Source organism: Meles meles, chromosome 16 (genome assembly GCF_922984935.1).
Source record: "Meles meles chromosome 16, mMelMel3.1 paternal haplotype, whole genome shotgun sequence".
NCBI classification, from domain to species: Eukaryota; Metazoa; Chordata; class Mammalia; order Carnivora; family Mustelidae; genus Meles; species Meles meles.
The window spans coordinates 61,504,641-61,519,527 of NC_060081.1; the positions used below are offsets into that span (position 1 = coordinate 61,504,641).

The window sequence follows — 14,887 nt, forward strand, 5'->3', positions numbered from 1 at the left end:
ATGATAAGAGAAATTGTTCAGCCTATGACAAAAATTGAATATAGAACTGTATACTGTGTAGGCTACTTTTCTTTTCTTTTCTTTTTTTTTTGGCAGGTGGGCGAGGTTAGGAGTTTAGAAAAACTATTTAAATCTACCAGAATATTACCAGTGGTTATTTCTGGTCTCTGGGATAATGGATGATTTCTGTGGTTTTTTTGTTTTGTTTTGTTTTTGTTTTTGTTTTTGTTTTTGTTTTTGTTTTGAGAGAGAGCAAGAGAACATAAGCAGGCGGAACAGCAGAGGGAGAAGGAGAAGCAAGCTCCCCACTGAGCAGGGAGCCTGATTTGGGACTCCATCCTAGGACCTTGGGATCATGACCCAAGCCAAAGGCAGTTGCTCAACCAACTGAGCCACGTAGGCACCCCTGTTTATTTATTTATTTATTTTTTAAACATTTTTTTTTAAAGATTTTATTCATTTACTTGACAGCCAGATCACAAGCAGGCAGAGAGAGAGGAAGGGAAGCAGGCTCCACGTTGAGCAGAGAGCCCGATGCGGGGCTCGATCCCAGGACCCTGAGATCATGACCTGAGCTGAAGGCAGAGGCCTTAACCCACCGAGCCACCCAGGTGCCCCACCCCTGTTTATTTTTTTTTGAAGTTTGTCTTTTCCCAGTTTTCTATAAAAAGTAGTATTTTATAATTTTAAAAAATATATAAATGTTATGATTAAAAATAATATTGGGGAAAAAACAATGGTAAGGATATTGTCTGAAGTACAGGCATGTTTTAAAGAAGAGTCTAAACAGTCTAGATTATTTTCCTTGCAGAATCCAGATTTCTGAGGAGGTGGTCTTTGCCCAGGCCCTCAGCATCTGAATGAGGCATATATAACTTAAAGAGTCTCTGCTTATGTTTCTTTTCTTTTTTTAGATTAAAGCACCCTGATATAAAATTAAATTGAGGCCATTTGATTAAGCAGGCATCTGTGGATATATAGAAACAAAAGATATAATTTCTGTCTTTAAGAAGCTTACATTCTAAAGATTTTATTTATTTATTTATTTATTTGACGGAGAGAGAGATCACAAGTAGACAGAGAGGCAGGCAGAGAGAGAGAGAGAGGGAAGCAGGCTCCATGCTGAGCAGAGAGCCCAATTGGGACTCGATCCCAGGACCCTGAGATCATGACCTGAGCCGAAGGCAGCGGCTTAACCCACTGAGCCACCCAGGCGCCCCGAGAAGCTTACATTCTAGAAACGAAGATCGACAAAATAATGACAGTAGCGGCAGGAGAAGAAGAAATGAGAGCAAACACATAGCTTTTTATAGGCCCGGCCTTTTTCTTAATTTTTATATATTTTATATATATTCATTTATTGACTCTTTACAGTAGCTCTGGGAGGTAACTTTATGGTATTATTTACAGATGAGAAACTGAGGCATAGAGAAATGAAGTAAGTGGCTAAAGTCAGGTTCAAACCCAGGCAGTCTGACTCAGAGTCTATTAAACCATCGCTGGGGTGCCTGGGTGGCTCATTGGTTAAGCGTGTGACTCTTGGTCTCAGCTCTGGTCTTTTTTTTTCTTTTTTTTTTAAAGATCTTATTTATTTATGTATTATAGAGAGAGTGAGCATGTGAGCAGGGGGAGGGGCAGGGAGAGAGGGAGAGGGAGAGAATCTCAGGGAAACCACAGTGAATGCAGAGCCTGACATGGGGCTTGATCTCAGGGTCATGAGTTCAAGCCCCGCATTGGGCTTCATACTGGGCATGGAGCCTACTGCAGCAACAACCACAACAACAACAACAACCACCACCACCACCACCACAACAACATCACTATTGCTTCCCTTCAGTTACTCTCAGTTGGGTATTGTTCAGTTGAGTTACATGGATTGGCTCACTTCTTCCTCAGAGCAAACCCTCCTGTCTTGTTCATCAAAGGCTTAGTGGGCATTTCTGATATGTTAAACACCAGGCGAGGACTGGGAGAGGTGAATGCACAACGGTTTTGTTCTTAGTGCCTGGGCACAGGTTTGTTGAAGGGTTCGGGTGTGGAACTGTGAGTGGAGTATCTGCCTTGCCATGTAAGGTGCGGTGGTGATTGCCGGGTGAGGGAGACAAGTGCTGCTTTACTGTGGGATCTGCCCCTGAATCAGCTTACTGAAGGGAGAGGGTTTGGTGGAAGGCAGGGGGTTTTTGGATGGCAGGAGAATCTCAGTATCTTCCTTTGGGTAAGTGGGATAACTGGCCATTGATCTGAAGTGACAGGTAAGAGAAACCCTTTTTGGATTAGTGGGAGAGCTATGTCAGAGCAACACCGTGGTCTTGGTAGCTAATCCACAGGACTGGTGGGCAGATCATTTAATGCTACAAAATGTTTCAGGAGCCTCTAAAAGGCAACTTGTGACTGCAAGAGTAAGGGGAACCCTGTAATGAGATCTGAATCCAAGATTGATTTTTGTAATGAGGAAATCGATTTCTCAAGGAAATTGTGTGACAGTATGATGTTTGGATGAGTGTACTTCCTGGTTGGTCTGTTGCAGACACTTTGACAGATTGTTTCCCTGTCTGGATTATGTTGCTGTTTGCTCCTCAGTGCCGATGGTACCCCTTTCCTTTCACTGATGCTGTCTTGTTTTCCCTTCCTAGGTTTATGGAATCTGAGCTGGACCTAAATGACATCATTCAGGAGATGCACGTGGTGGCCACCATGCCAGACCTGTACCACCTTCTGGTCGAGTTGAATGCTGTGCAGTCTCTCCTTGGGTTACTTGGACATGATAATACAGATATCCTTGCAGATCTGTTCTCAGTAGGAAGGCTGACAGGGTGAGGGAATACTGTTTACTCTCTTCTCCTGTCTGTCTCCGCTGATGTCTACTGTCACGTCTGGTGTTCTATTTTCATTCTAATTATCTCCCATCTTGAAACACACGCTGCTCTTTACTCATTTGAAAATGTTTTTATCTATGAATAAATCTGAGGCAATCTTTAATTGTCCTATTTTCTCTTATTAGTGCTGGAATTCATTGTGATGTATCTGTTCATACCTTAATAACGTGAATTTCTCAGGGTCTTGATTTTCCAGGTCCATTATAGTGGCATGGCCAGATAGGATTTGAATCTGTTGATCTAGACATCATTCTGCTAACAGATGGCCCAGTGGAGTTGAGACAAGAGGAGGCAGTGAACCGTGGTAGAAAGCACACTGGAATGTCCAGGAAGACGGGGATTTTAATTTCTTTTGTCCAGCACTACATTCCCTATTCCTTAAAAAAGCCTCAGTGCACAGAAACACGTAATATTTGTTGAATGAGCATTAGACGTAAACAGATGATCTAGCTTTAGCTCCCAGCTTACTTTCTTGTGTGAAATTTGATGGCCCTCCAGCCCTCAGTATTGTCCTCTGCAGAAGTGGAGTCAATAACTTTTGCCTTTCATTGTTACGGAATATTAAAGGAGACCATGTGAGGGCCAAGCGGTTTTTGATACACAGTAGGCTCTTAGTAGATGTTACTTTTAGCTGAATTTGAACCATGACTTCCAAAACCATTTTATACTTTGTCTTTGCTCTCAGATGTGCAGCAGCTTCCTGCAAACGGGTTTTGATATGCCCGTGGTCGGGGATATGTTCATTAAAGCAAATTCTCTTCCAATAGTTCTGTTTGAATCCAGATTTCCGAAGGTAGGAGACAAATGTAGTTAGTCTGCCTGAGTGATATTCACGGGGAATCTGCTGCTGCTTCATGTTATTTTCATCTTCCTGGTAATCTCTCTCCTGAGAGCATGTCTGACTAGGTTCTTTCCTACCTGATAATTCTCATAGAAATAAATCAGTGACTAATTTTAATGCGGGCTTCTTGAAGGGTGATCTTAAGCCATTTCTGAGACTTGTAAGGTTAGGTAGCATTAAGAATCACTCTGTCTGTCCCCAGGTTGCTGTGTTCCTCAGAGTTTACTGCTGGGTTCTGGGTCATACGAGAACCCTGGTGGATCAGCTTGTTTCTGGATCAGCTTAGTATAGGGTCTCATGAATTCATGCAGTAGACGTGCTTTGAGTGCTTATTATGTACCAGGCACTGTACTAGACCCCGAGGAACCATGGACTAGACTGGATATTCAAGCAGCATCAGTTAGTAAATATATATTTGAGTATCTACCGTATGATCAGCCCTATTCAAGGTACTGACTAGTCCTCACAGAGTTAGTAAGGTAGAAAGAGTTCTTAGTTGTGACTTCACCTTTTAATTCACCTAGAGAATAGTAGATTTTCAGAATCTAAGCAGACCTGACACATGACTTAGCCCCGTGCCTTATTTATTTATTTAGTGACAAATCAGAGGTCCAAATATTGGACAGCTAACTGTTGAGGTTGAAGCTGGCCTTGTTTCGAGTGCGTCTTGAACCCTCCCCCTGCAGGACTTATTACATCCCTGACAGAGTTGCACAGTGTCATCTGCTACCTTGTGTATTCACACAGGAATCACCAAGTTTGTTTCTGGAAACACAGCTCTCGTTCTTTTTCTGTTCCTGCTAACTCAAAGTAATAGTGGCAGCTTCCCGACGATCCTGACATTTTGCTGATTCACCAGCCTGGTTCCTGCTGGGGAGGAGACTGACACGAGAAGTGTTGCTCGACATCGGCATACTTGGGAAAGGCAAGGGCACAGATGTTCCAAGTTGTTAAGTTCTGGTCTTTAAAAAGGAAAAAAACAAGTCCCCCTATAATAACTTTGACAGACTGCCATTTCCCTCCTGTTTTCTGAGAGCTAAACTGTGTTTTGTTCCCTCTCCCCCTCCCCCGTATGCCAACCTTCACCTTACTGCCCTGATGATATTTTTTAAAACCTGATTTTTAATTATGCCCTACATCAAATTTAAAGTGCATTTGAAATTTTTTTAATTACCTAATTTTAATTAGCTGCAGCAATTAGGGTAAATGTCATCCTCCTCAAAGTACAGTTTTTCTTGAAAGTGGTTTCAGGAAAGGGTAGGCCCTCTTGACTTGCATCTGACGCATCCTCTCCCATTTCCAGACATTGATCTCCCAGTAGCAATGCACTTTGCGTCTTGTCTTATCTGTGCTCTATAATGGAGATTTTTCTTCGGGAGATGCTTGTTAACAATTTACTGTTGTACAGCTGTAACTGCCTGAAACACCTTACCATGAATAAGTAATTTCATGGCAGTCATGACTTAAATTTGTCATCTTTTTTAACTCTTCATTTATCAACCAACACCATATGTGGCTGGTTGTGCTCCTGACAAGCCCAGGTCATCTTTGCTTTGTCCTTCTCTGAAAAAACCTCAACTGTAGGGATTTTAATTGGATCAGAGGCTGGTTCCTTGTAACCTTAAGAGGCAGAGGATGCGAGAAAACAGCTTGTGCCTCGTCCTTTCAACCGTGAGAAGCAGCTTCAGAGTTTATTCCTGCGCTCTGCATCACTGCTGCTCGTGAGGGCCTGTCAGCGCTTCTGTGCTTTGTCTCCCCCCTTGAGAGGTTGGAGCCCAGCCATCGGCTGGCTGCAGAGTGGAATTCTGGTCTGTGAAGAGCACCTCTGGGGGTGAGGGGCAGGGAGGGAGGGGCATACCCCTCACACAGTATTGAGGAGTCACTCCGAATGTGCTAGAAGGGAACCCACGGTAGGATCCAACAGCTGCTGCCTTTTAGAAATACTGCTTTTTTAAAACCATTTTTCCTTTGAAGTAGTCATTTAAATGTGTTTAGAGCCCTTTTTTGTGAACCTTTTGGAGTGTTTCTACAGAAACATAAAATCAAAGGTACGTTTAAAGATATTTTCTTAAGGTACTGCTAAACAAACAGTTTTTGTGGCCCATGTTAAGCCATATTTACTCATTTTGCCTAAAGGAACAAGGAAGAATAAAACAAGGGGAAGATAAAACCCCAGATGGTGGCTCATCACCCCTTTTACCACCAACCAAAAAATAAATCACCATAGCACCAAATCCAAAAACATCCTATCTTTGTATGTCATTAGCTGCATTCTCAATTTGAGTGACAAGTCAGTGGAATCCTTTCTAAAGTCTTTGTGGTAGATCATGGCATTTATGGGCTTCCTCCTTCTTGTGATAAGCCTTGTTGGGTCCTATTGGGGAAACAAGAAATGATAACTCCAATAGAGCAAAAACATTCACTCACTTACAAGGTACTTACTGTGTGTGGTAAGTGCCCTTGGAGTATTACGCTCATGAAATGCCATTGGAGTTCTGAGGTGTGAGTCATTTCTGGCTTGGGGGTGATAAGGGAATTGGGCATTGGAGATGGGTAAGCTTTTGACAGATGTGGAGATTAGAGTGTGTTTCTAGTTTATTTTCATAGTCTGTACCTTGGCGGTGGAAATTGCCATTCCTTACATGCTAGAAGCTGACGTGCTCATGCAGTCACTACAAACTAACCAGGATATCAGGCTCAGGACTTCACTTAAAAAAACAAAAGCAAAACAGCAAGACTACTGCTTCCCAGCTAAGTGCTCTATTCTTAAAAAAAAAAAAAAAAAAAAAAGAAAGAAAGAAAAGAAATTGGGGTTTATTGAGTAAATCAATTTGTTCAAAGACTGCTTTGTCTCTACCTGTTTGTGACTCAGAAAAATGAGGTCTCATCGTAATGTTGACCTAAGGCATTATTACAGTGGGTTGCATACTAATATATGGGAAGGGAGAAATTTGTTAGTTACGTAGGAGATCATTGGTGCTGATGGGACAGCTCTTTTTTTTTTTTTTTTTTTGGTCTGGGATAATTTCAGGGAAGGTTGTTAGCTCTGTTCTTTTCTATACTACTGCCTAGTTTTCTTTGACTCTAGAAAGCCAGGAGGATCTGCAAAGTTGTCCTGTTGGATTTTGTGAAGAATTACTGTGGGGGTTGGAAAATAAAGAGCAGGCAGACTTTTTTTTTTTTAGACCAGCAGGGATCAATTGAATTTGAGCAGTTTGGGTCTGAGAAAGCTGAAGGGAAACAAACTGACTGCAACACACCATATTGTCCCAGAGGGTGTATACAATAGTCAGGGGTGCTGTGTGTTAGAGCCCCAATGTTACTGAGCAGGAATAGGGCTGGGTAGGGTTTGAGCCTCTTAAGGGCTTTCTTCTAATTGGACTGGGGGGGAGTTGGCTATTGCTCCAGTGCTTTCCTGCAAACACTGTCTAACAAGACTTGTGAATCTTGAGCTTTTGCTTTGCTGTGAGCTGTTCTCATCTTGACATTTCCAGAATCAAAACTACATTGAAGAGAAAGTACTTCTTTTTCTCATCAGTAATCTGACATGTCTGATAATCTGTGCAGATAAGTCACCCATTTTTCTGGAGCCTTCTAGATACACTCTGAAGAAAGATCAGGTAAAAAGGGCCAAATGGCAATCTAGGAAAAGGACCTCTTAATGTAGCTTTTGTTCTTGTTTATGAATTTTAGGGGAATTCCATGCCCCTAGAAGGTTAGGGTGGTTGTAGTGTGCTTTGGACATCTCCCCTGTGGCATAATAGTGCCCATTAACATTTAGTAGGTACTTAATGGATCTTGAATGAGTGCATTTTCTCCCTCATCTTAGTTTGATCTAGGATTGGGAGAAAATTAAGAGTCCAGGTTTATTCTAGGTAGCTCTGTGCCAACTGTTTTAAAAGGAGGAAAAGACCATTGTGTCTGTGTTTTGAAATTGATCTATATTAATCGAGCCTTTTCTAATCATTGTCCTAATCTAGGAGTAAAAGGAAAAAGTTTGTTTGTTTTTAAACCGACATTTGTTCCATTAAATCAGTTATAGTCCCTGAATCTAGACTGGTTTATTTTTCTTAAGGAATCCTTTTTGAAATGACTTTTTAATTTTTTTAAAAATTTTTTTTAAAGATTTGATTTATTTATTTAACAGACAGAGAACACAAGTAGGCAGAGATGCAGGTAGAGAGAGAGAGGGAAGCAGGCTCCCTGCTGAGCAGAGAGCCTGATACAGGGCTTAATCTCAGGACTCTGGGATCATGACCTGAGCCGAAGGCAGAGGCGTAACCCACTGAGCCACCCAGGCGCCCCCAAAATGACTTTTTCAAAAAAGCTATCTGCTTACTACATCTTATTCTTTCTTTCTTTCTTTTCTTTTTTTTTTTTTTTAAGTAACCTTGTTCCTTACGGACACATCTTATTGGAGATTAATGAGATTAATGTTCAGTTTCTGTACCAAAACTCTACATGGATCATACCCAAAAGCAAATATCTAAACCGAAAAGTGGAAGTAAATACTCCCTCTTTTTCCAAAAGCCTTTATATTATGGACCATTTTGTGCCCAGCTGGTCTTTTCTACTTCACCTCTTATTACACTAGCTTATTGCCCCAGTAGTGGACAGGTACAGAGGGAGTGTGTGGGGTCGCCTTTCTACTCGACATGACAAAATAGGCTATCAAAAACTGTGTTTTAGTAATTCACAGAGAGACAGGCTCTCTGTTTTCCTATTATACTTGGACGGGAGAGCCTTTTACCTTGTGAAATGAAATTGTAACTACAGTGGAAAAACCTATCACCCATGCCCAGAGTCTGCTTGTGAAGAAATGTTGGATGGGCGGCAGACCATGCTGAATTTTCTCATCAAGATAGAGAGTCCCTCTGTCTATCTTTAGTTTGAGTTCTCATTCCTCCTTCCGGTCTTCAAATGACCTCTATCTTCTGGGTAATATTATATTACCCAGGAGTTGCTGATTACAATATGGACTCATTACTGCCTTGCTGAAATGTTATTTGGTGAAAGTTAGGAATTTATGTAAAATCAGCTAGCAGTAGAATTGATGAGATGTTTACCAGACCCAATAGCTGGTATCTCCTTTCGTGTTTGACTTCTCAACTGAGGCAGGAGGGTAGGCAAGGAGATAACCACTGGAACATTTCTAAAAATGACTTTCCTTGGTAAAAGTTAGACATTTATCCTGTCCTACATAAAACCACCACCATTGTCAACTTTCTTCCTTTTTAAAAAAAGTTCCTAGGTTTAAGTGACATATCTGTGAGCATGGTATAAGACTAATGAAAGAAATACATGATACCTGGCCCATAGACCTTAGAGGCTGGAAAAGAACTTGATCAATCTGAATGTCTGTAGCATAGCCGAAAAATAAAATTAAGATCTTCTAACCCACTGTGACCCAGAAAGGGAGACCATGCTGTTGTTAGCTTACATTTTAGATTTTAGAGACTTCAGGAAAAAGTGAAGGCAACAGTGAGGGCCTTGGCCATTCTGTGGGAGGACTTGACTAACAATCTTTATTATAAAACATTTTCATATTTTTTTAGTACTTTGATTTGCTTGGCCTTCGACATATGTGACCTTATTTATTCCTTTTAGCTACTCAACGAGATGGACTGGGCAGAGACCATTACCACCATTTTACAGGCGAGGAAACTAAGCTATAAGGAGATAAAGAGGCTTGGACAGGATTACATGGCTAGTGATAATTTGGGGATAGGTCAGTTCACTAAAGATAAGAAGCAGAGATGAATATGACATGACTCCTGTCCTCATGTTTGCTCTGACTCTTCATCTATTGTTCTTTCAAATATACCCCATCTGTGTTTTGAGGCTGTTTGTGTGAGTGTGTGTGTGTATGTTTAAATTTTATTTATTTATTTGACACAAGAGCGAGCGAGCAAGACAGAGAACAAGCACAGCAGGGGGAACGGCAGGCGAGGGAGAAGCAGGCTCCCCGCTGAGCAAGGAGCCTGTTGTAGGGCTCGATCCCAGGACCCTGGAATCATGACCTGAGCCGAAGGCAGATGCTTAACCAACTATGCCACCCAGGCACCCTTTGAGGCTGTTGTTTAATGAACATATGAATTAATAAATACTTAGTTCTCCGTGGCATTGTTCAAGGGAGGTAATGATAGTGCTTATTACGTGCCTGATTCATATTCTTGTCCTGTAGACATCTGACTCCACAGTGGGTCGATGGATGGATGGATGGATGGATAGATAGATACATAGATGAAATGTCATATATACATTAAATAAGCATGTGAATAGGTAAGATTTTTACGGTGTTCATGTAAGAACTTTTCAAGAGAATATATTTGGGAGTTTCTTAGATGAGGATGAAGGGTAGTTTTCAGCATCTTGTTTGTTCCTGAAACTTTTAATAAGTTTTGGTGGAAATACGTGACAGATCTTTGTAATTACAGTGGGGTCATTAGCTAGAACTTACCGGAACCTAGCCCTGTTTAAAGCTGGTTTGTATTTCCCTGTGTATTAATATGGAGTGTAGTGGCAAAATTATCATTTTTGGAATCAGATGGACCAAACATTCCCCCTTACTATTGCAGTGCCTTTAGCTGAGTTACTTAACCGCTTGAGCTTTTAGCTTTCTGACCTGTAAAATGGGAGCATACATATCTTATAATGCCCTTGTGAGAATTTGGTAGCTCATCACTTGGCGTAATGATGACTTTTAGACATGTTATTACAATAGTGACTGCTGCAGTCTTTAATTCCTACTAGTCAGGAGTAGCTCTGGAGTTTCTAGGGGTTAATTTGGTAGCCGGTTTTTGTTTTTTAAAATTAATGCAACCAACTGTGTTTTGGTTTACTGTATGTCGGGTATGTTACGTGGTCTTTTTTGTCAACCACTTTCTGGTTAATGAAGACTAGACACGGCACATAAAGGAGTTTTGTCCAAAGACCTTTCAGCTCTTTTACGTAGTAAGTTTTATAGCACTCCGGTGTTTGGGGTACATAACACTTTAAAGAGTGAAAGAAGATGACACTGATAGCTTAGTTACTTGTGCATGATGATCAGCTGGTCAGTTATAAATGAATAAAACCAGCCCTCCAATAGTTTTTCTTTCAGCAAAAGATGTTCACAAAATACCTGGAACATTAGCTGGTTGTTAGCAAGCCCGGTCAGTCCTGTTGTTATGTCCTTTATCTTTCCTTTTACTTTTTTCTTTCCAGTTCTAGGGAAACTGCCCTGATTCTGACCTTGTCTCACTCTGGACTCTTGTATGTGGTATCTTTTCCTCCAGACCTGGCTTCCCGCCCAGCCCACCCCCTCCAACTACCTCCTTATCCTGCCTCCCATGTGCCCAGGCCTGCCCCGGCACTCTGTGCTTGAGTGCAAGTCTGTACACAGCTGTTATTCTTTCAAAATATTATTTTCCTCCTAGAGCTCTAATTGTAATTTTCTCCCTGTTCTCCCCTTTCTTCTGTCCTTCCCTCCCTTCCCTGATCCTCTGTGTCCTCTTCATGTGCCTTTGCGCCTTCCAGTCTCTTCCCTCTTCTTCCTGTGGCTTGGCTTTCTCGCCCTTCTGCCCTCATCCTTTTTAGTTGACTGTTTTCTGACCAGTTTTTCTCTAGCAGATCATTGCTGATTTCTGAGTTCAGTTTGACTGCCCCCTTTTCAGGACATCTGTATTCCTCATTTGTTACATGTTGGCAATTGCCTATGGTGCATAATTTTTTAAATGTCTCTGATTATTGAACGTCCTCGTTTTGTAGATGAGGAAATTGAGGCCCAGAATGAATAGTGGATTTGCTTTAGTCACCATCACAGTGCTTTCTTCATCGTAGACACTCAGAAATGCAGGTTGGCAGAGCATGGTGTGTGTGTGTGTGTGTATGTATGTGTGAAAAAGTGAGTGAGAGAAAAAAGAGAATGTGTTTCCAAGGTGAGGAGGGAAAGCAGTTTAGTTCTGCCTTCTAGTTTCCAAACATAACTCCTTTTTTCTCTCTTTCTTGTTTTCTTTCTTTCATATATATCTTCCTCTTTCTATTTTTGTCTAGTGTTTATCTCGTCATTCTTCCTTTTATGTCCATAGTAGCTCAGTGTTTGAGGGGAGGGAGCTGGGGGTAGGGGGAGGTCTAGCACAGTCCAGTATAAAGCCTTCCCTCTACATCTGAAACTGATTTTGTCCTGCCCCACTCTCTGCCGACCTCTGGGTGAACACCAGCCATCTCATCTCAGAAATCATTACTACCTTCGAAGGTGAACTGTACAGGGTAGTTCAGATTATACTGAGTTCCAAGAATTTAAATTGTGAGATAGGGTTAAGGGTGTTGGCCTGCTTCTCACTGGAAAAGCAACCTCCTGAGCAATTTATTTGAAATTTTGAAATTTATGAAAATGTAGTGAACCTATGGAGTAAGTGACGAGGAAGGCAGCATAAGGAAAAAGACTGAGTCAGTTAACAACATTTACTGAACATCCACCGTGAGCAGAACCTTGTTGAAGAGATGTTAATAAAACCACAGTGTATTAAAGGTGAACGGTAATAAAATGATTGATAGGGAAACAGAAGGGAACCAAAGATTTTAATAAAATGTCAGTAAGGTTTCAGTATGTACGTGATGCCTTAACACTTTTCACATGTGTCCATAGCTGTGGTTGATTTGCTTCAGGAATTAACAGATATAGACACCCTCCACGAGAGTGAAGAGGGAGCGGAAGTGCTCATCGATGCTCTGGTAAGTTGCACATCCAGCGGGGGTTTTGCGGGTGTGTGTAGGTGTTAACATCATCACCATTTTCTCTGAGTGTACCAGGTGAGTGTGAGCTCCGTGGCAAGGCTACACTGAATGAGGAGAGTAGAAGGTAGAAATGCAACTTCTGGGGCTGTGGGGTACATGATACTCTGGAACTGTGTTAAGGATGGGTTATAGAGACCTAGCATTTATTAAATATCTGCTGTAGGCAGGCTTTTTCTCATTTTTTCCCCACTTTATGTGATCTTCACCATATCCTCTTAGATGGGTATTACTGCTACTATTCCTATTTCCAGCTGTGACAGTGAGGCTTAGAGAGGCACAACAGCTTGCCCGCGGTCACGCAGCTAGGATTTGAACCTGTATTCTTTTTGACTCCATGTTCCTGTTCTTCTGCCTCCAACTGTGGTGCTGCTGGTCTTTTCACAAATGTTTCTTCTCTCCTCTGCGAGCACCAGTGAGGACAGATACCATTATTATTTTACAGATAGGAAATCAGAGAATGTTAAAGCAAGAACAAACCTTCCAACTCATCCAGCCAGAGATGCAGCCCCTCCTTGTAGAGACAGGACCAGTGGATTTCTGTGTGTCTTTTTTGGGGAGCCTGGGTAAGGCTTTACAGTCTTCTAGGCAGCAGCCAGTCAAAAGTCTATACGTGAGTTAAACCAGTCTGTTCTCCTCACCTCCCTTTACATGTGAGGAAACCCAGATACAGAAGGGTAGCTGTCCAGCGGATCACTCAGCGAGGCCCTGTACAGCAGAAATGAGAGCCTGTGTGTTCAGATCTCTGCGGCACCAGCTTCCCTCTTTCGCCAGTGATCATAGAGGCCTCCAAGACTGAAAAGGCACCACAGCCGGCAAATCTAGTCCAGCCTCTTACCCTGACACCTCCTGTGGGACTCTGTCCATCCATCAAGCTGTCTCCCTCCTCTAGGATGGAGTTAATTTTCCTTCCTCTCTGTTTTCTGTTGTCTGGTCTTTTCTTTCTGCTAAGAATGTTAGTAAATACTGGTTTTGATGCAGTTTACAGTTTATCAGAAATGGCTGTAGTCCCTTGTATTTGAAGCACCGGGGTGTTTGTTAGGCTATATTCTGGCCCCATCCCAAACCCACTGAATCAGAAATGGTTGGGACTGGGGCCCCAAATGATTCTGACACCCCATCGGTGCTCCACATACCCTCTCCTCACTGTCTCTCTCAAGGTCCTTGACACTGGAAATTTCCCATGTGCCATGCTTGTTGCTGGCCTTCGGTGTGAATGGAAAGGCTGCGAACCCACTGGATATGAAGGACTGTCTGCTACAGAGCGTGAGGCTGGAGTCCAGCAGGGCTATTTATGACTGAGTTTGATGAAAATTTCTATTGCCATTTTTCTTTCAGGCTCCGTCCTAGAGCAAACTGTCACTTTTGTGGAATTCAGGACCTTTATTTTTCCTTGGAACCACTGTGCAGAAAGAAAAGGATGATGTTGGGTTGTCTTTTTGTTTTGAGGAGCATCTGAAGGAAGGCTGTGGCACTTGCTCCTGCTCTGTGTCCCCACAGTGTCATTTGTGCAGTCTTACCTTCCAGAGGTTAATTACAGTGGCCCTGAGTGAGCCTTCCTGCCTGGTCCCTGGGCTGATTTTAATTACCATCCTTTGCCTGTGTGAATAGGGGAGACGAGAGAGGAGCAGCTAGCCTGGCTGCTGCTGTAAAATGCACCCAGAAACAGCAGTTCGCACAAAAGCCCCCTTTGTGTTTTCTGTGTCGCTAAGCCCACCAACCAAAGCTGGGTTTTGCAGATTTTATTGTTTGTTTGGAAAGAAACAGTTCATCCTCAGTCTGGGGAGCCATTAGGTAGCTGCTATACAGGGTTTTCTGTTTGTTTAGGTTTTTTTTATTATCATTTTAAGATTTTGACTCTAACAGCTATATACTGGTGGGGCTGGTGTGAATCACAGTTGAACATTCCTAGACTCCTATATATGATTTGCTTGTCTGCAGCCAGTCAGAAGCCATCAGTAAATAACAGAGCAGAACTGGTGGGTGGTCTTTCATTTATTAATTTTTTTACCCTTGTGCTGCACTCAGGAAGAAGTTTGATAAGTATTCTCATATTACAAGGGTTGAGTTGTCTTTGAAGTTTTAATTTGGGGCCAATATCAGAGCCCGGAATAGCATGAGCAGAGGCTAGAGGGCGCGGAGCAGAATTTATTGTGGTGTGCAGTTTGCAGTTATTGCCTCGGTCTTTTTCCCAATTGGAAGTCCTAAACAATGGACTAGCACATTTCTGGGGAGAGAGTGCTGTCCTGGCATTCTTGGGGGATCTTTGGGGCTTAAAATTTGGTTCACTTCCACTGCTGTTACTTATGCAGAAGGTGAATATTTGTGTTTTGTAACAAATTGATTTGGTAGCCTGGAAAATAGTGTCTTTTCTAAGAGTAGTAAATGCAAGGGT

The 14,887-nt window shown here is 42.1% G+C and overlaps 1 protein-coding gene across 1 annotated transcript in view; it reads left to right on the forward strand.

Moving 5' to 3' along the window:
• CTNNBL1 (catenin beta like 1) overlaps positions 1 to 14,887 on the forward strand; it is a 167,702-nt gene that overhangs the window by 48,946 nt on the left and 103,869 nt on the right. The window contains exons 4-5 of the mRNA XM_045981189.1: positions 2,634 to 2,773; positions 12,335 to 12,432. Of these exons, the coding sequence (XP_045837145.1) occupies positions 2,634 to 2,773; positions 12,335 to 12,432 (238 nt within the window). The remainder of the gene's footprint in view (positions 1 to 2,633; positions 2,774 to 12,334; positions 12,433 to 14,887) is intronic.